The following is a 27,611-nucleotide window of genomic DNA, read 5'->3' as shown; positions in this document are numbered from 1 at the left end:
CGATAGTGACTGAAGGACGGAAGGAGCCTGATCTAATCAATACTGTAATTAAAGATCCTATGAAGCGACCACAGAGTGAGGAGCACGTGAGGAATTTATAATCCTGTCCCTGTGAGCACTTTATGAAGGGAAATCATTGGGAAAAGCTCCCACTGTCTCCTTCGATGTCAATACTGTGCGAATAGCAAGTAGGAGACAGCTCGAAAAGTCTTGTCAATAAGATCGCGCTTCTTTTATAGAAACAGCAACAAGAAGTATTTCCAGCGGAAAGGGGGCGTTTTGGCAAAGAGTCGGTCCAATTCCCCCCCCCCACCCCCATGATTCCCAAATAGCAGACGGCAGCGAAAATACCTCAATCAATTGGGTCAATATTAAAACGCAGTTTGATTAAGTTGCCAAACATCCTACACAATCTAAAAGGCTTGGGGAGGAATCTCTTTAACAAAGAGGCTGACATTTTGCTTTCAAGTATTCATACTACATTAATCCATAAAATATAAACGTACCATATTTAAATTAGGCACTTGGTGGGGCTCTTTATACATGAAGAGGGAATAAGCAGCAGGATCAGATCTCTTGGGTCAAATTGTACATCCAACAGTTTGTCAACAGTACTTTTCTTAACTACCCAGTTTACTAAAAAAAGTGTAACAGATTTCATTTGATGTGTTATTGAAATATTTTACTTCCAGTTATCATTGCTGAAATATGGTCCTATCTGACTCCTAGTCTTTGGAAATGTGCTCACTCAGTTACCGTGGTCTTCACATAGGTCAGACAATACACGAGTGTCCTTATCCAATTTTCTAAAAAAAGATACTAATCACATTTTGCATTTTCTCAAAAACTTCTACAATGGAATTTGTCATATTGGTAGATATTTAAACACAACATTGCACAACTTTAGTTTTAAAAACCTTTTACAAATTGAGACTTACCAAAGTTAATTGCATTATAAAAATTGCATAGGAACACTAAAGAAAGTATTCAGAGAAAGCAAAAATACACACGCTTCAAGAATGGCTGTTGCAAAACTCATGTATTTGATTAAATGAGTAGGAATTACAGTACCTCAGCTGTTAGTAGGTATTAAATTTTAGTGAAACTGGAATGGCCCTTCCAGCTTTCCAAGAAAGTGCATATATCAGTCACAAGGGTTTTTTCATACCTAATACAAAATTATTACACAATAAAACACTATCTTTCGGTCGGTGAAGATGAAGCTTCGTCTTAAGCAATGTACCAGTACAGTATATACATTAATGATTTTCCCAAGACATGTCATTATGATATATAAATATATAATATATATATATTTATACACACACAAGACATAACCTATAATAGCTTCATATTACTCCCTTCAAAGTTGTTCAAAAGATGCATTTACGTAGCAGCAATGTGAAAGTCCAGCACATTTTTCTTCTATACTAAATATACCTATGGGGCAAAAATCTTTATTTTATTTAAAGGTACAATAACAGGAGTTTCCTACGATGACCATCGTGCTTGTTACTTCACTGAAACTCATCAACATTTAGGATGGTGTAAGTGAAAAGCACAATACAAAGAACCATTTTGAACAGAAATTGTGTAACCTACAAAAAAAAACTTGCAATTTCACTTGATGTTAAAACAGTAAAGAGTAAACTGCTTACAGAGTGACAGCATCAACATTTAGTTTGAAGTCTGCAATTTACAGTTATTTTGTTAATGGAAGGTATGACTGAACAATGAACTGATTGTGAATACTCCAGCAGACTACCAAAACTTTACATTATATATACAGACCTTTCTTAGTGAGGAATGGTCTTTTGAGGCATTGCCACCAATGCCAGTCATGTTAAAACTAGATTACTCACAAATCATAAAATAAGTTAATGCAAAGGGCAAGATTCACCTAACAGAATAGATCTGCAAATGCTAGGAAACTTACATGTTTAAAACACTCTAGTCCATTAGTATAGACGGCAAGATGCTGAAGACCAGTAGTTTACATTTGCAACTTGTTTGCAAAGCAAAGTTATTATCACTAATAAATAAGTCTTTTTTTTCATACAACACTAAAAGTTAGGCATTGTACAAAAGGTGTTCTCACAACACTTTGGTCCATTGGCCTGAAAGATGCCCCAGATTACTTCCATTGTTGGAATGTTGACTATCACTTTAGCTTGATACAATTTCTTTGTTGTCTTCCACTAAGTGGGTGAATCTGTGGTTTGTCCCGTTTTCAGTGGCTGATATTTTCTCCAGACCAGCTAGAGGTGCAGTGGGATCAGCACTATGAAGCTTCTCCATGTTCCCTGTTAAACCACTTATGGGCGAGCTGCCACCGTTGCCCAGACTAGCAGGGTTTGGGGGAAGACCACCATTCTGAATCACTGAAATCTCATTGGTCTTCATTGCTAGGCCATTTGTTAGTGCTGCTGCATACTGATTCCAAAATGAAGATGGGTCTCCATCGCGAGCCCTAACAGCCAAATCCTTTTGAAGCATTTCAGTGAATTTAATAGGATTGCCACCAAGGAATGCCATTGGACCATCCACTGAAAGGCGCCTCCCTCTTCTCGCAGGGGCACTGTTCCACATATGTGTCCCCATATGAACCTGTAAAGATGGTATAAAGTTAGACCATACAACTACAGCCACATTGGATACAAATGAAGGCCTTGCCATACACATCCATGCAGCTTTACGACTTTTGGTCTGGATGTCACTTAAGGTAATGAAAGCCATCTGGTCCTGCAGTTGATTAATTCAGCAGGATTAAGTTTCGTTTTGCAATAACTCTATTATGTCTGATATCACTCACCTTATGAATACACATTCTCATAAACTAATTTGTGCTTGGCAATCCAGTTACTTTTCAGAGTGAAGCAATTTAAGGTTGCTATTCCTCAAACATTACATGGGATATCTCACAAGAAATAATTGAAGTGGAAAAAATTAGCAGAGCTTTGTACTTCAAGTATTATCTTATGGAAGGCCTTTAAGTATACCAAGCTCAATCTCTGTACGTGATCAGCTGATCATCAGGATACACAATGCTTCAAATTTTATCAAGTATGTAAAAGTTCATCAATTCACAAATCACAAAGAAATCAGCAACCAGAAGCTTCCACGTGCTTTAGTTATAAATTATACTTTTTTATCATTTTGACCCAAGGCCATTTTTTCTTACTTCTGCCTTTTTAAACAGCACAGGTTACCGAAACCTCTAATTTACAATGATACTGATATCATTACTTTCCTCTTCAGCTAAACCCACAGTCTTGCCAGCCTTTAAAGTCAAACCACAAATGCTTAAGTTTGACCAAACCGCACTCGTCAGGGGTGAGTGATAACACTGGTATTCAATCTCAGGATCCCCATCCAAACCAGACTTCAATGTTGAGACCTCCTCTTTTTAATTTTCCAATCACATTGCAAACAAATTGTCTGTCATTTGGTTAGAAAGATTATATAAAAATGATGAGCAACTACAGGACAAGGTCCCAAACTGAGCAGTTCTTTGATAGGTAAAAAGAATCCTAAAACAATCTGTACATAAATGAACCACAATGTTCAGCAACCAGTTAATAATTACTGTGGATTTCAACAAGTTATATCATTTAAATTTATCCTAACTACGTGCATCATCCAACTTGGACAAGCTGTAAATATATTATTGTACAGATTTATATTATTTAACCAAGAAATACTATTTTTTTTCTTTTCATCACTAAGCTGGGTATCATTTCAATTTGTCTCCCCTCTGCCCACCCCCATACATATAAAGCTGGACAGTGGCACTAAATGACTTGTACAATTTGACCATATTTAATAATAAACTGCAGTAAAATACCTTCAGATTGCCTTTGGTGGTAAAAGCTCTTCCACATATAGTACAGGCAAATGGTTTTTCTCCTGTATGTGTTCTCTCATGTATTTGGAGAGCGCTGGATGAGGAGAATGTTTTCCCACATGCTGTGCAGTAATGTTGTTTTGGAGTTCTTCTTTGCTGTGCTGGCAGGACAGGTGAGATAGCAGATGCAGACAGAGGCCCTGATGAAATAAGGCTAGCAGGTGGATCTTTGCAGTCCTGGGAACACCCATGCACGAAACCATTGACCTCAGTTTTGATTAGGGATGTCAAACTGTTGGCAGCCACATTTGAAGAGCTCTGATTAGAACCCACATTGGAGTTGTTGGGTTCAAACAGTTGAGATGGAAGATCCCGCATCTGATGTGTCAACATGTGCTGCTTCAAATTACCCTTAGTGGAAAAACCACGATTGCATACTGTGCAAATATATGGACGCTCTTTGGTATGGCTTCTGTAATGAATGTCCAAGGCACTCTGACAAGCAAATGCTTTGCCACAGATATCACAAGACGTATTCCTCAACTTCCCACGGTCTCGACTGGGAAACAGCAAGTTTAAAGTATCATCTTTAATCACTCGATCTGCATTACTGGAAGTCAGGTCCAAGGCACCACCATTCGTAGTTGCTGGAGACACCGAATTAGATAAATCAGATAGTAAAGTTCTGTGCTGTCTCTCTTCACAGCCTGGTGACTTTGACCTACGACTATCTGTGTTGCTGTTAGTAGGGGATGGAGCCTGCATGGAAGAGGTAGATTCTGAAATGGCAGGACTTCCAACACTTTGGCTCTCTATATCCCCAATTATTGAGAAAGAGTCACTAGTCATTTGGTCTCCATCAGCTGATCCATTCTCACCTGACCTGAGGCTTGCTTGGAGTTGCTCAACAAGACCAGTATTAATCATTTTCATTTGATTCTCAAGAGCTGCAATACTGGACATTTCTGATGGCAATGGAGATGGAGATAAACTGCCTTGAGAAACCTCAGCAGATTTGGGTGTATCTGGGACACTACTATCTGGACAATCTTCCATATTCTCATCAGAGTAGTCATCTATATCATCAAAATTTTTGTCTTCAAATGATGCTGTGTCAGATTCCATAGATTCAGGATAGTTGTCCACAACAGGAGTATTAGGAATCTGGCCTCCCATATGCATTCTGATGTGCTGTTGCAATACAACAGCATTTGTGAATTTCTTCTGGCAGATTGGACAAGAATGTTGAACTCTCAGTGGTGGCATGGCACGATGAACACCATAATGGGTCTTCAGGTTTCCCTTGGTGGTAAATGCACGACCACAGACTTTGCATTTGAAGGGCCTCTCACCAGTATGTGTACGATAATGCATCTTCAGTGCACTATGACAACTAAGAACTCGGTGGCAAATCACACACTGGTTGGGATCAGTCACTTTTCTGTCAATATTTTCTACTAGCTGCTGCAATTTTGATGTTTCAGATGTCTGTAAAGAATCTAAAAGACCTCCAAATGGAAACTTTGACTTAAATTGGTCTGACATAAGTGGTATAAGTGGCGTTGTAAAAGCAGAAGTAGTATTTAGACCTGAATCAGATGCACTTGAGCTGACGGGAACAGCCAAGCTGGTGACAGAATTAATAGATTGTGTGTTTTCATCTAGTTTACCATTTGAGGTAGGTGAAGCACTTTCTTCCACTTCATCCAAATCATTAGCATTTTTCATGGATGGCTCTGTTGCCGCCATATCACTCTTAACCGATCCAGGAGGACTGCAAGAAGACTGATTAATTGAGATAGGCGGACATTCCTCTGACTTAATGATAGCAGACAAACCTGATATAGTTGATGGGAGTGGCAGCCCAACAGATGTGGTCAGTGTAGGTAATACCGGCTTACTATCCAGCCAACTTGTTATTGGTTTCTCAGGTGGTACGGACATTCCATATGGAATACCTGTATTTGTTGGAACACTGTCTAAGTGTTCTGGAACTGGATAGGGGTTCATATGAATGTGGGGATATTTCTCTCTATGCCTCTGGAAGTGAACCTTCAAATTTCCTTTTGTGGAGAATCTGTTACCACAAATGTTGCATTTATAAGGTCGCTCACCAGTATGAGAGCGCAAGTGAATCTGCAAGGCACTGTCACTTCCAAACACCTTAGCACAGAACCTACATTTATGTTTAAAGAAAGCCTCATCAGAACTGCTTTTAGTCTCAAATACCACCACATTCGGCGGCTTGCCTTTCCTCTGATTTGCCAGGGCTGTCAATGAACCAAGATTTCCTGAAGTTGTTTCAATGCTCGAGAGGGGGTTGGAAAACACGGAAGTGGATGTGGAGGATTGAGGTAGCAGTGAGTTGGACAAACTGGATGCAGGACTTAGTAAACTGCTGATTCCAAGAGCTGGTGTGGACACTGTTGACACTGAAGGACTGATTAACTGAGAGCCACCAAGTGTACTTGTGGACATGCTTTCAGAGGACTGTATAGTACTAGGCAATGAGGATGTGTTTACTTTTGGAGAACTACTGCTAGGCTGAACTATGGTGCTTCCAGGGCTGCTCTGAGGTAGATGAAGTTGCTTTCCACCATTTATGCTGGCAGATTGGCTGGCAAGGCTCTGTGCTAGCCCAGCTGCAGCAGCAAGTTGCTGAGATAGGTGTGAACTAAGTGTAGTTAATGGATTAACAGCAGTTCCTAAATTACCTTGGGAATTGTTGACTGATGGAACTTCTGCATTTTGGGAAGCCAATAAGATTATCTGGTGACGGATTTGTTCAATAAGCTGTAACTGATGGATCTGTTGTTGCTGCAAAGCCAGTAGTTGTTCCATAAGCGCTGGAACAGCAATTTTACTATTCGACGAATTATTAGATCTTGTTTCCTGGGAGAACTGGGCTACTGCCACTTTTGTACTTCGAAGATTTTCAATGATCACATTACTATTTAACATTGAGAAATTTCCCAGAGCTGTTAGATCACCTATGTGAGGTAGAGGTGTTGTGACAGCTGAGGTACCCATTGTGGGATAATTACTGCTTGTATTACTGTGGTTATTACTGTTAGAACTGCTAACATTACTGTTGCTAGTGATGCTGGAAGTGTCCACCTCCATGGATTCTTCCTGGTCAACTTTTTTATGTTCTACAAGGTCACTGCAGTCCGCTTGACTCGCATTCTCAGTCTTGTCATTTACTTCTTCAATAGGATTATCAGGAGATTGTGGAGAGGAGGTTTCCGAAGGAGAATTTTCATTTACAATCAGAACCAATTGTTTCTTAGTGCAATTTTTTTTGTGATGAAGGAAATCGGGCAGTTCAAAGAACTCAGCACAACATCGGCCACAGACATGAGCATCCCCATTCTTAGCGACTCGCTCTTCTTGTCCTCCTCGTGAAGTTCCTAAAACAATCCAAAGGGATAGGAAATTAGTCGTCCATCAAGGTGGTGCAAAGTTTCTCATCAAACATAGGACAAGTACTCTACAGAAGCAATAGAAAGGGTTGGGGGTAGGGTGGAATCAACACTTCTACATTGTAGATTTCACCGGAAATGAAAACCTCTGAGGGCTTCATTTGGATCCAATCATTCACCAAATCCCAGCGAATCTTGTATTTTAGACAATTCATCAAAATATAGAATTCTCAAAATTATAGACATTGGGGCTTAATGAAATTCCATAGAAAGTATTGATTTCCAATATTTCATACACATCATCATATCCCTTGTCCACTGGATGAAAATCAAACATTTGAGGACTCGTTAGACTCTCTAGCAACTGTCAGCTTCCTTCATTTCCAGCAGAATAAGATGGGTCTTTGACAGTTCACTCCGTCACTAAACCAATTTGTAATCATTCAGATCCCAATCGCCATTTGACAGGTGAAAGAGGCCAGTCAAATCACTGTAGACAAGAGATACTGGGGTATATTAACAGTTTCATCAATTTCCTGAATTATACAGGTCTCAAGCTTTTAGAGGCAAAGCAAAATGATACAGTAAACTAATTTTGCTATGATGACTAAATGCAATTAAATGTCAAAGTATTTGACTATTATATATACATATTTGCCTGATTAAAAAATATCATTTGACTATTCTAAATAGGGCATTACATTTATAGCTTTACAAAAAGGTCTGCTGGTGCTTATGCTAACTTCAGTAAGTATTAAGGTTAACTTTTTCCTCAATCTTTCAGAGTTATTGCTTTATATCATATTTTGAAGGAAACTTAATTAAACTAAAGTAGAAGATTATGTAGTTATTCTGCTACATTGGTACATAATTGATGGACACTTTGGGTATCCGACTGTAAAATTACAATATTTAAATTGTGTGGACCTCTTGACCTTTGCAATTTAACAATCCAGGTGCTAAGAAGGGACACCAGCATTGCAATTTACTCACCACTTTGGTACCCTTGATTTCCTGTAGGCATGCAAAGTAATCAAAGGCTCTCTTTACAACCAAAGGCAGTTACAAAACTGAAACAATGCCCCATATTTTAGAAATGGAATGCAGGAAGATACTGGGAATAAACATAGTGATGTCATGAGGATTCAAGTTATAATGCGTCATGTATTAAGATCAGTTTATTTTCACTGTATTGAAGATTTAGGGATTTCTGCCAGTGTACCACAAACGAAAGATTTTTTTAATGATTTAATAGTTCTGTGTATTATTTCAAGAGGTTGATATAAATGAGAAAATAATGCACATCCTATTAGAAATGATTAAAAAAAACATGTATTTACTTAGTCTCCTCCATGACCTCAGGAGCCCCCAAATATCTTTGAACAATAGTTAATCCTGTAACGATGTTACACAACTGTTTTAGACTTTCCAAAGAATTGCACCAATTTTAAGGAGTCCTACTAAACATTATTATCCAATGTGATGATGATTCATAACATTGTGCCAAACTTGTGATGACAAGAGTAGTGAAATGCTGATTAATTCTCCTGGTATTGCTAACATCAGTCATAACAGCAAGGTCATGCCGTGATCAAGATAGATATCAACAACCGAACAACGACAAAAACCAGCAATAAAACTCTCTTTCACGTGGCCGCATAATGAAGTCACTGAGAAACAAAACAGGAGAATGTATCCTTCTGTTCCAAATCAGTACTGTATCCATAAGCAACAGAATGGTATACTTATCCTTTATTTCCACTAATATAGACACTATGTGCTCAAATAAAGCAAATATTGTTTCCCCTTTCTCAAAAGAATGAGGTACACCTAGCCAACAGGTCAAGTAAAAGCTGACACATTGATAAAGGAACGGTATACCCAGCAGACATTAAATCCTCCTCTAATACAGTATGTCACAATTTCCCAAACTCAGAAAAGAACCACTGTACCAATATTACTTTTTTAAAAAAAAGATCCCAAGTGGTTGTCCATATGGCTTTTCATTCAATGCCAATTTGTTAGCAAGTGGCTCACGCCTACTGGACAAGAGCGGCAAAATATTTTATACAAAACCGATTCAGCTAAGGCAGAGAGTAATCCAGTCCATTCTAAGGTCCAATATCATTGCAGATGCCAAGACAATAACCAGGTTACTACTGTGTCAGCTGTCTCCCTAACCAAATTACATCTGATAAGATTCAGAAAACTGAATAATCTGTTGGATTATAGTTAACTATCAAAAACACAAACATGTACATAAATAAAAACCAAGTTGCAATGTTATTTTCAGTTCAAAACCATTTAATGTTTGCAATTTGTTCATCAAATTCCAAAGCAATTATAAATTTGCGTCACTTACTAAAAATAAAAGAATTTAATGTGAGAGGGAAATATATTATACATTGATTGTGGTATATAAACAAGCTATCTGGAAGGAATCCCTTTAAAAGTTGAGTATGCAGCAAATACAATAAAAAAAGTTATACTCTGCAATGACTGACAATTTTGTGTATTAGTTAAACTGATTCAAAGCTTTGGAGGTAATGGTAAATGGTACATGGCAAATTCAGGAATAATTTTTTGATAAACACAGAGGCTGCACAGTAGGAAATATTTGTCAATTTGGAACATTTAGTTCCAAAACCTGATTTATTAATAAGCAAATTGTTCCCATTCAGGCCATTCACTGGAAAAATTCTTTTACTTCCTTTCTCATTCGCACTGGTTGCTTGCATTTCTCATCAGACTGCGGATTAATTTGCAAATCAAACAAAAAATTTCAGCACTCTAACCCACTTCATCCTTTTCAAGGACAGGATGACTCCCTATTGTTTGCTCAGCATGAGGACAGCAACTTCTGTCTCACAATGGTGTGTGGTCATGAGGGAAGGCACAGAAAGCTGATCTTGTTTAATTCAGGGATTATCTCCCTGCATGTTTCCCTTTACTACAGCATTAGATAATAAAAAGTTGCCATGACATCAGAATCCAAGTCCATAGCAGAGCACAGGGACAATTAATTTCAGATATTGGGGAGATCATCTGAAATAATGTGATTCAATTGCCATACTGCCCAAGTGTCCTGGGATACATTCAGAACAATGGCCATTAATGTCATCTCCTGGAGTACATTCAATTTAATATGTACGAAGTTGTAATTCTGTGACCTGCTGCACTCTCATCTTTTAAGCACAGTTTTAGAAGTTATTTGTGCATTGTTACACAGATATATTCAAAAACCATTGTTTATTTTTAAGATGCAAGAAGAATTGCACAAAAAAAAAGATTTCTATAGCATTTTGAAAACATGGGTAAGCTTTTAGGAAGGAAATCAGAACAAAATTACTCAAGGAACACCAAAACATCAATAAATCACCTAGTTGGCATCAGACTCAGTTTTGAAAGTAAAGGGCCAAAGTATGACACTGAGGACACATTTTACTAAATTACTTGGTTCACAGATTTCATGTTACACACAAATGTTCATTTGGCAAACTAATAGTTGTGAAAGAATGACAAATTCCTCTAATACTCATGTTATGCTTTCATTATAAAATAATTTTTCCAAAGGGAACTATGGGCAAATCTGAGAATTTAACAGAACTTCTAAATGTACGATCACTATAAAGTTGTAATGTTCTACCTCAGTTTTAGCAAGATTCCTTGTACACATAGATTTTCTTTTCAACTTGATCACATTTATGAAAACAAAGAATCTAGAAACTGGTTTGCTTGGTCAGCTGTGCTTAAACAAATAATTACTAATGCAAGCTAAATAACTACTGTGGGAAATAACAAAACCCACTTTTTCAGTTTTGTAACACATCGTGAAAAAAAACTGAAGTACAGACCCACAATCTTCACGTGGAGTGAACCTATCTGTAAAATTATTCAATACTGGAATGTCAAATCGAGCGGAAGCCAATCTAATTCCATTTTTTAAAAAAACATGCAAAAACAAAACAATTTATATCTGATATTAAAGCCAACGTCAGAGCCTAGTTACCAGCCACAATCGACAAAATAAAGCCTCTAATTATCTTGTGTCCCTTCACATTTTATGGATTAAAACAATACAATTAAGTCTCTAAAGTTCTTATACAAAACAAAATATTAACTAATGACAGTTTATTTTTTAACTATTAATTTTATAGCATATTCATACCAATGGTTTTTAAATCTTGCTGCAAAGCACAGTTTGTATTAAGTATTTATTGTCAAAGGTTTGAAACTAATTAATGACTTTATAAGAAATGAAAGCCATCAAGACCATAAAGACACCATATACTTGGTGTGTTGCAGTTATTCTGTACATTAAATTATATACTTATTGCACATAGAATAAATTATTAAATTTAGCAATAAGCATAATTGATAACGGTTCAAAAGACCATTACCCAAAAGACAAATCACTTTTAGTTACTTCAAATTTGTTACGCATCTTTTCGTTATCTCCAATGATTTAAAACAATTAAGTCAGGAATATCCCTGAACATATACAGTACTTCAAATTTACGCCGAAGCTGCGGTGATTTGCCAGTTATGAGCGAAACTCGATTATGAAATAATCCCAGCAGTCAGATGGAAACATGGGTACCTCCGAATGAACACTAGATGGGGTACCGGTTGCAACACTAAGTGAGAAAAACTTAAAGTCCCACTGTCCCACTCACACGTAAAGTATTTCTGCTTTGGGCTACATACAAGCTTTGACTGCATAAATATTGGCAATGTGACAAGAAACTAAATCCCTGTTGTAGGTAAGGTAAAACTGCCGTGGGAACCAGCCGTCAATCACCTCATCAGGGGTCTGGCATTTAAGGGGAAAGGGGAAAAGGCTTAGTGGTTGGTGTAGCACTGATAAGGTTAAAGCTGAAACAAACTACTGATATCCTGCTAGGCTGGCTGAGGAACAGAGTTCTGGGGTCAATTCAAAGGTACTGAAGTACATCTTGTATTATGAACTCTTGTCACCTTAGGATGGAGGGAGGCCGGCAAAGGTTAAAACAGCAGAACACTAAAGTACTTCGTCGCTTCCACTATTAGGAATTGCACAAGATACCACTATTTACTACGGCGCCGGGATACTACGGGCAGTACTGTTATCTTTACAGCACTGAGAGATTAAAATCATTTATAAACCCTTAGTCTTCTTACTAAACCGTTTATCAAATAATCTACAAAGTAACCACTTTACAACAGCAAATATTTGTTTCATCAATAAAACCAGAACTACTTCCAAAACCAATTTTTCCCCCCAAAAAAATAATTCTAGACAACCAATCCACTAAAGTATGGATCTTTAAATTACATAAGGAAAATACATACTTACTGCAAAGTGACTTCAGATGCAACAACTTGAGAGCGCAAAAGGCTCTTGTTTATTTAGCTGTTCTAATGAAGCCCACTGCAGTATACATACAAGCTTACATTGCGCGAGGAAATAAAAAGCAACATACCCTAAAAGTATTTTCATCCAAATGGTGTTTGTGCAGTTTACGTGACAATACGGCATTTAAAAACAATGAAAAGTATTTCAGCTCAAGACAAAACTAATCTAGAAAGTACAAAGCAAAAAAAAAATTTTTAACAGCAAGTTACAAAACCAACAAACTATGATTACAAAAAAAATGGAGGCTGAGTTCTTCAGATTACGTGGTGACCGAAGTGCTAGCTCGTTCGCTCAATATCTTTGGAAAAACTCAATCCCCCAAAAAATCGCTTTTTTTTCTTGCAATTCTCCTATGAAGTAGGTCAGATGCAATAATATAGCTTGAAAAAACACTTCAATTGCCAAAGTGTCATCGATAAACTAACTTAACATTTTTTGATAAGGCGTCTTATCTTCAATCAGTATTCACACGCATTGATGCGCTTTATATATACACACACATAACCTGAAACTATTGCAACGCATATCTGATAAACATAGTATTTGCAAATAGTGAACAAAAAAACTAAATAATATAGAAGCCTCTTCATTTTAATGTCTGAATTACATCACTTAGCACCTCAACTGGATTTGAAAAGCGCCTTAAGTTCCAACAGAGCAATGCAAGTATATTTTGTTTCTACCTGTGAAACTACACGCAGCAAGTCTATCTTTACATGGCCAATAATCCACAAGTATAACTGGCCTTTCACTATCTCAACATTTAAGTTTATAAAGGAGATGTGAAATCTCCCCTTACTTGTCAATTAAATACAACACAATTTTTGAAAGGTTTTGAGGAAAATATTTACAATTTATGCAATATTAATTGCCTTTAAACAATGATAATTTTGTGGAAAAGTGAAAATACATACCCATGTTCAGTTTTGTAGTGATAGCAGTGTTTAATGAATAACCCTGGTTGAGTGTTGTTGGACTGGTTTAATAGTAAATCTCTGGCTGATCCAGGAGGCTGACTGCACTGTGCGCTCTATTCACAGATCAGGATGAGTCACACACATCCGAACTGGCACGTCAGCTCCTGCAAATTCCCTAATAGTGCAATTTGTTGTTTTTTGTAACGGGGTGAGCAATCGTGGAGTTTGCATAGCGGACTTGTTATCGCCCAAAAATCGTCCTATGTGTCTGGAAACAAAGTCAAAGGTGCTTCCTAAACCCGGAGCTACGAAATATAACCAGGCTCCTCCGAAACGACACGAATGGCAATTGCGAACAAAATCATTTTCTATTTATCTGTTTTTTTTTAAACAGCCCGGCCTTTTCTTTCTAGTGAAAAACCAGATAATAAATATTTAGCAACTCAACAACGTACAGATATAAAGTTAGTTAATTGTCGTATTTTAAACAAATGGTCCAAAGCTTTACATTTATCGCCAATGTAAACAGTTTTTCAAAAAGGAATAAGAAAGAGGCTTGTACAAGTCGACTAATTATTTTCAAGATCGTCACAAATGACTCGTACTCAAAAGAAAATTCCGCACCTCAGTACAATGCTGAGACTATTAACAAGATGTTAAAATACTCAGAACTATCTCGCACAGATTCGGTGGTTTTTGTGAAAATGCCGTAAACTACCCATATTCTACATGAAAAGGGCCAGATAAACAACAGGGTCACGTTTGAGTATCCCCTCGAAATCCTGTTACCTCAAGCCCTCAGCAAACGCTCCTTATTTTTGCTCTTGCTTGTTTTTATCCAATTTCTGCGCTGAGTTCCTTCGTCTTTTAACCCACAAAGTCGCGTTCTGGCTTTCCTTGCATACTCACAGTAACCGAGCGAACTTTTCCCCCCCAAACAAGGTGTTCGGCTCCTAGTGACTGAAGTCACATTGGGACACACACAACGCTGCCATCATTAGAGGCAGGTTATTTTTAAACCTAGCCTACGGTCGCGGGCTCCTTTCCATCAAAACATTCAGCGTTATTTCAGCTGAATACTGCCATTTAAATCCACCAGCGAACCTAGAGGGAGACTTTGGAAGACGTGATACTTGGATTCCACATGTGCTGTGCTGGACCAGCTTCCTTCCACGCTCCCACAAAGGTACGAAATTAAACTTTTTTTGGGGGGGGGTTAAGTGGGGGAGGAGGGAAAAGAGAAAAGAAAATACAGCCAAAGGCTCAGTCACATTAAGTGGTTTCCCCCCATCTCTACTCATCTCTGTGTATATCAGTCTAGTTGCAAGCAGATCGTGACTTCTGTACAATTAGTATCAGAGGCTCCAAACAAGAGGCAGCGTGCTAATTACTAAATAGTGTTAATTTCAAGCCGCCTAACTCCAGAAATCTCCCCTTTTCAAACTTTGGGAGATTTTACTCACAGTCAGACTCACCATTCTCTGCGGATAATGCTGTATCCTGGTCCGACTTGATGTGTTGCGGCTTCGCCTGCTTCCGACGCGACATGGTGGTTGATACATCAGCAAGCGAATAAAAAATTACAAATTCTGGAGTTGCAAAATTACGGAAATTGACCCTGCCGTCTTCAGTGCGCATGTGTGGGGTATAATTATGATTATCAATAATGCATTGCGATTAATCATCCGCTTCTTGAAAGCCGATTGGCACGTTTCCAGGCGCGGCTTAAAGACTATTCAAATTACTCGACTTAATCAATTAGCTTGTGATTTGCTGGCGCGCTCTGGCTCTGGGTCCCGGTCTCCGGGCTCTCGCCCAATGAGTGGCTGCGCGTCAATGTGGAAGAGCGGGGCCCCGGCCCCTGGATACTGCAGCCCTTAGCAACACACTCACAGCCGCATTGCCTTTGCACGCGCCTCGTTGCTAGGGCTACTTTAAATCTATAATGCTCGCCTCAAATGTATTTACAGTTGTATTAAAGTTTAATGCATTTAATGAACATGGCTTCCCCTAATTCCTTCTCACTTCTGTCACTACGGTTTACAGTACTTGCAATAGATGTATGGTGCAGATTAGGAACAAATCGTTGCTTTCGTTTTCTTTCAAACAAATGAATCATCGCATTTGACAAGAGCTGGTAGAGGACGGGCTGCCACTCTACCCGAAGTACGAGCAGCATCGGGGACGGAGCCGCTGATCACGGCGCAAAAGGCGGGGACATGTGCACTGCCTGCCTTTTCACACCATGCCGCCAGTCCGGGGACCGGCCCGACGCTGCGATTCATGAACAGGCCAGACGGCGCTTGCTGCGCATTGTAGCGGGCCACTCTGCTGGGAATTGTGCTTGCGCCCGGCTTTACTCTGATCTTTGAGTTAGGTATTCTGCGGTGCGTTTCGATTTAAATACATCGAGTAGTATTCGCCCTTCTGAGAAACAAATATAACTTTTTAGCGATCAAAGTCGTCCACAAAGAAAACTTTTTAAAAAAAAGCTGCGGCTAACTTTCACTCCTAGTTGAAAGTTAAACAATTGTCACAGGCTTGATCCTGCCCCGAAGGTCCGCCCGCACACCGGAGCCACACTGCCCTTCGCTCTGCGCATTGGCTACTCGCAGTCACTGACGATCGCCACAGGATGCGCCACTTATTGGCACTTCCAACTGTCAGTCAGGGGTCGCCCAGGGAGTCAGTAGTTACTTGAGCTCAGTCGTGCAGTCCCGCGGTTACTATTAATGTAGCAGGGGAGACGCCGTCGCCATGGCTAGAACTCACCAGCTTTCGGAGTTCAGCCACGGACGATCACTTTTTTTAAAAACGAAACGTGCCTTCTACCTGTATTGATAACGTGTGTGTGGGGTGGGGGTGCTTTCACGACCACGTTCTACTGGTGGAATATCTCGCACCGACTGTGCGATCGTATGAACGAATTGATATATTCCCGCGAGTGGAGATGTGTTAGGCTGCAACAAAGTACATTATTGATCAGAGCGAGACATCAATGGAGCTTTTAGAATTTCTCGCACAGTAATTTATACCCAATTAGTGCTGTGGATACGTTGCTGGGGAATTATGACCATGTCAAATACCCATGTCTGTCTAATGTTCACATAACATACTGTTAGCTTTTTCTTAAACATTGCAACCTATCTAAATATTACCTGAATTCGTTTTCCCCACATTTGTTTAATTACTGTAAAGGAGTAATGATAGTTATTGAATGGACTTTAAAAAAGGAGCAGCCTTCAAAGCTTCGATAGTATGTGCCCCCTCCTTAAATACTTAATGAAATGAGCAATACCACGAAATCGTGGTTAACCGAGCCGAGTCATCAGCATTCAATATTTAGAAAACTTTCAGACATTCCGCTCTTTTGTTGATGTGTCGCCTCCAACTCGTAGGATCTGACAGATTTCAAAATTTCTAAGTGCAACACGTTAAGATGTGCGTTCCGTGAATTCAATCGAACTAGTAAAATTCATTTAACGTAGGAATCTTGCATTATTAACAATTAGTTTTCCCACTTTAATCGATAACAGACAAACTGTAGATAATAGTTATTTGATAATATAAAGACTTATTAGAAATATGCCGATAAACAAACACAGGAAAGAGATTACGTGGAGAATGCTCCGGGATTTCAAAGAAAGGGCTATTTTGAATAATTAATTACATATCTTAGCTTGTTTAAAGTAATGTCATTTTTAAACGCATCTTTCAGCCGTGGTTATTTCTTCCTTAATAAGACGATTTTTCTGTAACGTTTATGGAGTTCATTTTACTGGTAAGACAAACGAAGCTATCACGGAGAGATGATTTTGAAAAATGAAGATAATAATGTGGTTAGCTGCTTCTGGAGTTGCCGTTATTTTTCACGGAATATTTAACTAGGCACTTGGTCAGTGATGGATATTCTAGAGTCCTTGGTTCCATTTTTAAACGCATCATCCTCAAAGCCATGCAATAAAATATTTGTTTAAGACTTCGTATATATTTTAAATTAGATTTGTTAATAAAGCTCTCATATTAATATTTATGATTCCTATCATAAACTAATACTGCGGTTTGACATATAAACTACTATTTCTGATATGCAAGATCCCGTTTTGGCAAAATCAATGTTGAGTTAATTGATGTGACTGTAAACAGGGTGTGATCTTCACGTGAAAGATGACCAAAATTTAATTCCCCTAGGCTAGATTTTTAAACCGCACAATCTAAGTACAATTAGCTTCATAATAGTAACTGGGTTTACAGACGTATGTGAAAAACACAATTAATAAATAAACTCACCAAGTATCCAGAGCAGCTAATGTATTCTAATTGACTTTTATTTGAGAAACCATCTTTTCCTTGGACCTTTGTTGACTTCGGTAGTCATATTGGTGAACAAATAAGATGCGTGTTTCACATTTAACAAGTAAAACAAAACTGCATTAAAACGATAACCAGAAAGTCGTGGAATAATCGGTTATGTGGTATCCTAAACAGGTTTAGAATGTGAAAAGGATTCTTTAGAAATAGTTTTTAAAAATGCTAAGTTATTTAGTCAAGAAACTTATTTTTCTGCAGTGTTACTTGTGATGGGAAATAAAAGCAGGTCATTCTGATCGATGACAACCTCTCTGATTTCTGAGGTTCAAACTGTCCAGTGTGGTCTGACGGGGGCACTACAACGTGGAGTATCAACCATCACCCCACATAGTGATTTATTTACTAATAATCGATACAAGGAGGGAACACAATTGAATCACCCTTGATTATTGCTGACATTGTATAATTGATCATTGTTCATGAACAGAGGTTCTCACCGCATAATTGAATCATCAGCAATATGGGTCAGCGAAGGGCGCCAACTTAATACTGCAGCAGCCAAAAAATGATCCTGATTTTTCAGAATGTCCGGAGGGTATTAGGGGCGAATCTAGTGAAATCTGCTAACCTTGTAACCAGATGAGGTGAAACGTTTTAACTCGATTTGTTTCTTAACACATTTGATGGCTTTTGTTTGACCTGTTTGTCAGCAATCCACTCGTGCTGTCCTTTTAACACATTGATAGACATACTTTAAGATGATTAACTACAGATTTACAGTTGACAACCCACCTGTAACACATTCACCTTTATGGAAACGCTATGTTATATTTCAGATGACAGCTTGTCACTATTTATAAATGCATATGTTAATTGAAAACGGACCACATAAAACAGGCTGTCCACATTTCCATATTTCCTGTCGCTAGCGATTCAATTGCAGCTGCCTTACTTGCACTTTGAGCGGTTAATCTTTTAACTACAAGCAGCAAATATGTTTCATTTTTTGTGTATTGGGAAATGACAGCAGAAGCTTACACATGAAATAGTGATCAGAGGTCAAAGCTTTTCAAACGTTTTATTTGTCGCAGACTTAGGCACAAGATGTTTATCTACAGCCACCAGACACATACCCAGGACAGAGTACCTTAATTCTGTCTGAGACAGGCTGTTATTGTTATTGATAGTTAGCATCAACGTCCAGGGTGAGAAATGGAGCCGCTGCAGGGAACTTCATGCAAGACATGGTATTGATCTACCTCCCTGAAGCTAGGTAGAAAGAACAGAAGATATGCACGCTTTATTCAGTTCCTATATCAACTATTATCAGTTTTGGAACATATTGTCAATGACAGAGATGATATTTTACCATTCAGCACCTCCACAGGCTAGGGTAGGGAGTTTTAAAAATATCATACAAAGCATTAACACAAATTGTGCATTGAAGTGCAGCGGGGTCGTCGACGAATGCATTCTCTTGTCAATGAAGACCCACGCAGGGGGAATGAAGAATTAATCAGACTACACATACCTAACATAGCTGCTATCGATTGTTCAGCTAAATCAACCTCCGAAATGTAAGCATTGTTTCACTGGCTTACCAAAACTTAACTATGACCTCAAAAAAAAAGTAAAATACCGGGGTTCCACGCGAACGAACTGTCGCTAACTCCGACAACTTCTCCACGTGTGCACAACAAATTTCTGCATTTTATTTTTGCACACAAGATGATAACAATTATTGCAGTTCAGTTTCAGAATTTATTAACTATTGATTTCCTTCAGCATTACGGTTTGTTTTGCTTTGCTTTTTAAAGCTGTCATTTATCGGCTTATGTAAGGTTCTCGTATAATGAATGAAAATATTTGCGTTTAGGCCATTCCTATTAGAGTCTGAACGCATTTATAACAGGCGCCTCTCCAGTGAGTTTAAATACTGGTTCTGCTTAAGTGTTTTACCACATGGGGATCATATAGAATGTTGTTACTTCTTAGGTTGTAATAATAAAATAGAAAACACTAAAACATTCATATGTAAATATTTGCATCTTACCTTGACTATCTCAAAAGCAGACAAGTAAAACATTAAGTATTCAAAAATAATACATGTAACACATGGTAATTATAGATATACAGTCAGCCTTTTGACATAGAACAACGTGCATTATGTGTTTATTTTGCAACGCCGTTAACCACCAATGCAAATAAACTTAGCGATAGGTGATGCTGTGTAAATTTCGTTGCGAAGTTACTCCAGAGAAGCTCCGGTGATTATCTTGCTGCGGTGAAGTTGAAACTATTTTCGCGCTTTTTAGCGCGCGATTTCCCACGAATCTTCCACATATTATCAAATCTATTCTTTGATATAAACACAATTAGGTGTAATGGTTTGGAATGTACAAACAAGGGAAGACACATTTGTCGGCTTTAAATTATTCTAATTAAATTAAAAAGAAACATTAAGTGGAAGTACGCAGGAATGGAAAATCAAGCTAGGTTATAGAATCTCTATCAATTTAATAATATTGCGACGTTAACTCATTTAGTCTCTCACTCATACGTCACCTAATTTCTTGTGTTACTATTGTAGTTGTTCGTATAACATCGCGGAACTAAATCCAAACGATGAGAAATTATTCTGACTTCTGAACCTAAATTAAAACAAATTCAGATCCACAAATAAAATCTCTTTGCAGTTAGATCAATATCTAACTAAACCGAAAGCATGGGGAAAATACTGTAAGTGACATCACTCCATCAGATGTACTGCAGCAGCCTCTTTGAAACAAACCCCTTGTAAGCAAAGTATTAAAGAGGACCAGAAATTAAGGTAAACCCTATAAAGTATGTTTTTTAAGAGTTAAACTAAATACTAAACATGCAGGTAATTATAATTGATCACTGTAATTCTAAATCATACCAGTTGTGTTAATGGGCTGATTGTATCATTTGTCTCCAAGAACAAAGAACTTCCATAACTGAAAAACCACACATAAATACGCAATCTGTTGACTTTGGACAAAGAGAAATTTGGATGCTATGATTATTTTTGTGAGCATTTACAACACAAATGATTATTGTACTTCAAATCCCCAAACACAAAGCATTTCCTTCTCAGGAAGATTTCATTTAATGCCAGAAGTTGTTCAGCCCTCAGTGTTGTTTGGCTGAATTTATCTGGAAACTGTGAAATGTAGAATTTTTAATTGTCTGAAATACACATTCAAAGGTGTAAGGAGATATGTTCAAGTATTTGCGCCAATTCCTTCGAGTAACTGCGACTTTATATCTTAGTTATTTATTTTCTTTTTTATTTTAAAATACATACAAGCTTTTCTACAATTCCTAATCATAATTTTAGTAATCTCAGAGACAGTGGAGAAAATGAGGCAATCTTAAGCATATGCTTGTACATCCTTGCATCCATATGTGGAGCTTGAATTTAATTCCAGATTTTATCTGGCAAAAAAACTGCCCAAATTATTTTTTGTATATTTGGCACAGGCATGAATCCATAAATGAGGCACCCTCATCCTCTGCTACTTTTAGCAGCACTTATGTTCAGGATCTTTGAAGAATTTTTTTTAGGGGAGAGGGAATTGTGTCTAATTAAATTGTCCCTGTCATTGGGATGGCTGGCAGTCAAGGACTAAATCATTTGAAATCAGAGTAGCTGTGAGCTAATGTTGAGAGATAAATGTGGAATGACACAAAACTGAGGGAAATGTATCATTTACACTGAAATAATGGAAAGATCAGGCATTAACAATTAAAATGCTAAGGACAACAAAGGATGATTATTTTAACTGTAGGGTTTCTTTTACAGATTATAGTATCTGTAAGAAATGAATTTTGATTATTTCCTTATGCCAAATATTGAATACAGAATAAACGCGGAGATTCACACGACTTTCCCGGGGTAGCAGACAACCTTCAAAGAGAAAAAAAATTTGTGAGCATTCTGGAAAAGAACAGAAAAAGGTAAATATATTCTAGTTTTGAAATTTTTAATGCTTCCAGTCCTGCATCCCATGAACACAGTGAAGTAGTGAAATAGCATTATTTATGAATAATTTGTATAAATGTTGAATTATTACAATTCTATGAACATGCCTAGAATGCAATTAGATTTGTGCCTGCAGTAATCATAATGCTGCTGCAATGAAATCCAATGTATTCTGTAATTGAAAACTCATTTCCAAGGTTCACTTCACCCTGCTATCACTGTTGTGTGTGTGTGCACCAAGTTTGAGGAAGCCCCACACTGATTTCTAAGCCTGTATCCCAGCTTTACCATCTATCACATCCTCTTTCCTCCAGCTATCTAGCATTCTTGCTGCCACCATGAGAAGATCATTAAGGCTTTACTTTTCCCACAGTTGTAAGAAGGAAAACAAAGTTAATCATCATAAATGTAGATAAAAGAAACGATGCAGTTTTTAATGTATATTTATATGTCTATCTAAAAAACCATTAAACACCACTATCATATCCATTTTTTAAAAATCTCTAACTAAAAGAAATACATGCACAATTTCTTCAAAATAAGTTTTAAGCTTTAGGCCCTGGCATAACAGAAAAACAAAATTTGGAGGAAAATTGAAAGATTCAGAAGTAAAAACAGAAAATTTTAGAAATACTCAGTCTGTCTGGTAGCATATATAGAAAGAGGAATAGATTTAATGCTTCATGTAATGACCTTTTATCACATTACTCTTCATCTCTCAGCTTCTTTCCTGGCCTCTGTCTAAGGCTGGACCACAATGTTTATGGTCATTTGACCCCAAAGTGAGCTTCGAACCCTCTATACGCTCAATCACCAAACATATTAGTTTCTACCTCATCAATATAACGCATTTCCACCTCTGCCTCTGATTTCATTATTTTCATCTGTTTCATTGGATATGGACAGTACTGGCAAGGCTGACATTCAAAAGAAACCTTTAATTAGGTTAAATTGCTGGGCACATGGAGGGTGTGTTAGTGGTTCAACATGAACTTTAAGATATAATTTCCATTTCAAGATTCAAGATTGTTCAATGCCATTTCCAGTACACAAGTGTAAAGGAGAACAAAGTAATTGTTACCCCGATCTGATTAAGCACAAAATAAACAGAGTAAGATAAAGAACACAATAATAAAACAACCCACAATAAATAAATGCATAATACAGCTTATATACATAGATCAATTGTTTGTACATAAAGAGACGCTAGGTACTGGAACGTCTGTACATAGTGTGACTCTGACAGGAAGTGATAATGTAATGGTGGTGGGGGTGTAGTGGGGTGAGTTTGTTGGTGGAGGAGTTGATCAGCCTTACTGCTTGGGAAAAGTAACTGTTTTTAAGTGTGGTGGTCCTGCCATTTGTACTTAAGCGGAAATATTTGAATAAATCTTACGAAAGTATGGTGATATTATTTAATCAAATTAAAATTAAGAGCATTTTGTTATCTCCAGGATGGACTCTTCTGTTCTGTCCCCCGCCCCCCCCAGCTTCCTCTTCCCATATACCTAACCTCATTCTGAAACTTTAATGTTCAAAGTAAATGCATAACCAAAGTGCGTATACCATATACAACCCTGAGATTCATTTTCTTGTAGGAACTCACAGGAAAACAAAGAAATGCAATAGAATCCACTTCAAACCACACACAACAAGACCGACAAACATCCAATGTGCAAAAGGGGACAATTTTGATCAAATAATATAAAGTAAACAAATAATACTTAGAACATGAGCTGTGACATCCCCAAAAGTGAATCCACAGGTTGTGGAGTCTGTCTGGTACTGAGGCAAGTGAAGCTGGTCCAGGTTGATTCTGAATCTGGCAGTGTCGAACCCAAGACTCCTGCCCCTTACATGCGATGGTAGTAGTGAGAAGAGAGGGAGATGGGTAAAACACAGGCAGTGTGGCTGCTCAGGTAGGGGACCTTGGCTGGTATGGAGTTGTGGAGGTGAACATAGGTTCATTTTCTGTGCGTGGTCCTTAATGCTTTATTCCGCCCCAGGATTGGCTGACCTTCTTCCCCAGGGAACCATACTTGCATTCCTGAGAGTCAAGTCTGCCGAATCCTTCAGAAGATCATAAAATCGCTTGTTCATTTAGATCAGGGGTCCCCAGTGTTCTTTATGCATGGACCCCTACCATTGACCGAGGGGCCCATGGACCTCAGGTTGCGAGTCCCTGGTTTAGATGGTTCAAAAGTACATTTCTTAAAGGGAAACTACAGGCTGTTGTTTGCAGTGATTGTAGTTCAGAAGTATATCTAGGGGAATACATTGTATTTTTGTGAGCTGCCCGCAAAATGTCATCATATATCTCCCGCACCATCTTGGGTTCCAACTCAGAGTGTTCCAATCACCCACTTTATTTCCATTCTTAATCAGTTCTTTGTGATTAAAAATGATCTACCTCAAATACAGTTCTACTCCAGTGATTAATGAACCCTTGTGCGGGATTTAAAGGCTATGCCACGTGGTTAAATTTTCCTCGCCGTGTCTCTCTCTTCTTTGCTGAATCTTTTTGGTCACCTGTCCTAATATATATACCTTGGAGTCAATTTTTGTCTGATTTTTGACAAAACAGGATTTATTTAGGATAATTGATTATTTTGAAGACAATGCAATATTTATGGAGTAAACTAGTAACAATGAAGGAGTGCACTTCATTTTTCATTAAAATGTTTTCTTGTTCCTTTTAATCCTAGTCTATCTCAGAGAAATTTTTACAGCTCTCTTTCTTTCACTTTTCATTAACCCACTTAAAATTCCCCAACAGTCGTCTTAAAGGTAATTAACATTGTGAACACATTATGACTTTTGAAAAAGATTATGCACACTTTTTTTTAAAACAACTGTTCCTTAACTTTTCTTTAACTTTCCATCTTTGATACCTCCTTTCATTAACAATGCGAAAGTCTCTAGATGGTTGCTATGCACGAATGCTCCGGATAGCTCTTGATGTGAGTTGGCAACAGCACATGACAAACGTTGAGCTCTATAACAACCTACCGACGCTCTCCACTAAAATCGAGACGAGAAAACTGCAACTAGCGGGGCACTGTCTACACCACCCCAAGCTACCTGCCAGCCTAGTCATCATATGGGAGCCCAAGCACGGGAGAATGAACCCTGGGCACCCTCCCAAGACTATGGTCAACACACTCCGAGAAGACAGCGGCGCGGCTAATGTAGATGAACTGAACACACTGATGAGGGAGAGGGAGAAGTGGAGAGTCTATCATCGTGCCCGACGCTGGCCCCCTAGGCCTGAGTTGACGAAGTAGTAGTTCATTAACCCATTGTTGCAATTCCCATTTGGGTGGTATCCTTCAATACCGTGCCCAAGCAATCTTTTTTTTATGTGGAAAGTTGAACAATTGATGATGGGCTCTTCAACTGAGGTAATTGTAATTGAGCCCAATCCTGTTTCAGCCAATGTCCTTATGGATGTACCTGCAGAGCAATCAAGATCAAAAACCAAGGCAAATATTCCCTTCCCTAACTTAGAGTCAAGCATAATGTCTCCATTACTGCTGAACGACATCATATTCTAAAATCAGAACTTAAATAAGTATAATTGATGGTGGAAAAATAAATAGTGAATTTTCATTTATTATAAATAACAAAACTTTTAGAATGTATTTATGACAGCACACATAATTCATAAATTGTTTGAGTTTTGCTGCTGTTTGTCATTACATCTATGCATATTATGGTTTCATTGAGCTGTTTTCCATCAGATGACCTACTCTGTGTTCTTAATTTTTAGTCGGTGGTACTTGGGTCTTTTTGATTAGGATGTACCTCTGTAAAACTTGTGTAATATTGTGATGTTTTACTATTTCTCCTGCTTATGCAGGCCTCCGTGTGCTGCCAGTGCAGACTCAATATCATCTTGAATGCCCTTTCTCCATTTTGAGTGGTCCTGGGGTGAGAGGTTCCAAGGAGCATCTCTTCAAGGAGGCTTTGAGCACATTGTTGACGTTTTTTTCTCTCTGTCCACCTGGTAATCTGTTTCCATGACTGAGATCAGACTTGTGTGTCTACTTTGGATCTTTGATGTCAGGTAAGCAAAGTTCATAGCCAGCCAATGCAGCTGACTGAGAATTAATTGGGTCTCAATGCTGCAGATGTTGACCTGGGAGAGGATGCTGATGTTGGCTTGTTTATCCTTCCAGTGAATTTGGTGGTATTTACAGAGGCAGCATTAGTATTATCTTTGCCATATCTGCTCTAGGTAGTGCAGGTTTCAGACTATAACTGATGCTTAGTGGACCATAAAGTCCCTGTCAGATCTGAGGTCTTGACTTTCACATACCCCTTACCCGACTTGATAAAAAGATTCTGCAGGCACATTGAATATGTTGGTGAATTTAATCAATGGTGCTTACTTTCTCAGAGAGATATTTCCCTAGATATGTGACATGGTCCATGTTTTTCAGGGTCCCAACATGAACTACTATCGTCAACATGTTCCTGGAACTTTGACAACTGGTATGTGCGATATTCAGTGAGTTTTGGCCAGGCTGCAAGTCCATACAGTAACACTGAAGGTCTCCGTGATATTTCAAGCTCTAAGATTAGATGACATTTTAAGCATTAATGCGTGTCTTTCTTTCAAGTCAAGTCAAGTCACTTTTTATTGTCATTGTTGTGGCGTGGATGAAATCACCAGAGAGACAGAGTCACTGGGAGATACAAAGCAGCTTCTTTATTCGACACAACAAGGTACAGCAAGCATCATACGGACAAAGACGTTTTCGATAGAAGGGTCTGCTAGTCCAAGGTCGGCTCGATATTTATATGCTAAACACAAAAGGCAATCGCTACTTACAAAGTTATAGACAATGCTTCCTTTTGAAGCTACATACAGAACTTCACACCTTCTGACTTCATCCTTTCCTCCTGGTGTCTGCATGTCTGGGTTGGTACTCACAGCCTTTAGGAGTGCAAGTCAAATCCACAATACATTTATTTGGTATTTTATGCGCTAACATAGAGGACAATTAATATTGTAAAATATAGATAATACTGTCTTCCAAACTACCTGTAAACTTCACACTTCCATCCGCAGCGTCTGGCTAGTATCCCGATATTCACAGCTTTTAGGAAATGCATTGTTGTGAACTCAATCCACAGTCAAACAGAAGACTGGTGGCCAGAGTCATTTAAGTGTAAATGAATCATCTACCCAAAAACTCACTCTAACAGTCATTTCGACCATAACTGCTGGTACAGTACACAGTAAAAATGAGGCAATGTTTTTCAGGACCATGGTGCCACATGGAACAATACAAAAACTACACTAAACTATGTAAAACAACACAAAAACTACACTAGACTACAGACCTACCCAGGACTGCATAAAGTGCACAAAACAGTGCAGGCATTACAATAGTGGTGTAGATGTCTGTAATGGTGGGAAGAGAGACCCCGATGATCTTCTCAGCTGACCTTACTATACGCTGCAGGGTCTTGCGATCGGGATGGTGCAATTTCTGAACCAGGCAGTGATGCAGCTGCTCAGGATGCTCTCAATACAACCTCTGTAGAATGTGGTGAGGATGGGGGGTGGGAGATGGACTTTTCTCAGCCTTCACAGAAAGTAGAGACGCTGCTGGGCTTTCTTTGCTATGGAACTGGTGTTGAGGGACCAGGTGAGATTCTCCGCCAGGTGAACACCAAGAAATTTGGTGCTCTTAACGATCTCTACGGA

At 38.4% G+C, this 27,611-nt stretch overlaps 1 protein-coding gene and 1 long non-coding RNA gene across 3 annotated transcripts; one reads left to right on the top strand and one right to left on the bottom strand.

Moving 5' to 3' along the window:
* Window positions 1-369: 369 nt before the first annotated feature.
* sall1a (spalt-like transcription factor 1a) lies at window positions 370-15,217 on the bottom strand. Of its 2 annotated transcripts, XM_072279583.1 has the most exons (4): window positions 15,054-15,137; window positions 13,576-13,987; window positions 3,845-7,254; window positions 370-2,607 (listed from the first exon to the last, which is right to left on the bottom strand). In XM_072279583.1, the coding sequence occupies exons 2-4, from the start codon at window positions 13,577-13,579 to the stop codon at window positions 2,167-2,169; spliced, it is 3,855 nt and encodes a 1,284-aa protein (XP_072135684.1). In that variant the 5' UTR covers window positions 13,580-13,987; window positions 15,054-15,137; the 3' UTR covers window positions 370-2,166. The 2 variants fall into 2 exon arrangements, with proteins under 2 accessions (XP_072135684.1, XP_072135683.1); XM_072279582.1 differs by lacking the exon at window positions 13,576-13,987 and having other exon boundaries at window positions 15,054-15,217.
* LOC140210544 (uncharacterized) lies at window positions 14,094-27,611 on the top strand. Its single transcript, XR_011889255.1, has 4 exons — window positions 14,094-14,764; window positions 21,776-21,870; window positions 25,755-25,961; window positions 26,338-27,611. It is a non-coding gene; the product is annotated as an uncharacterized lncRNA (long non-coding RNA).

Source organism: Mobula birostris, chromosome 15 (assembly GCF_030028105.1).
Source record: "Mobula birostris isolate sMobBir1 chromosome 15, sMobBir1.hap1, whole genome shotgun sequence".
Classification (NCBI taxonomy): domain Eukaryota; kingdom Metazoa; phylum Chordata; class Chondrichthyes; order Myliobatiformes; family Myliobatidae; genus Mobula; species Mobula birostris.
The sequence above is the reverse complement of the archived record's forward strand: the minus strand, read 5'-3'. Positions and strand labels throughout refer to the sequence as shown.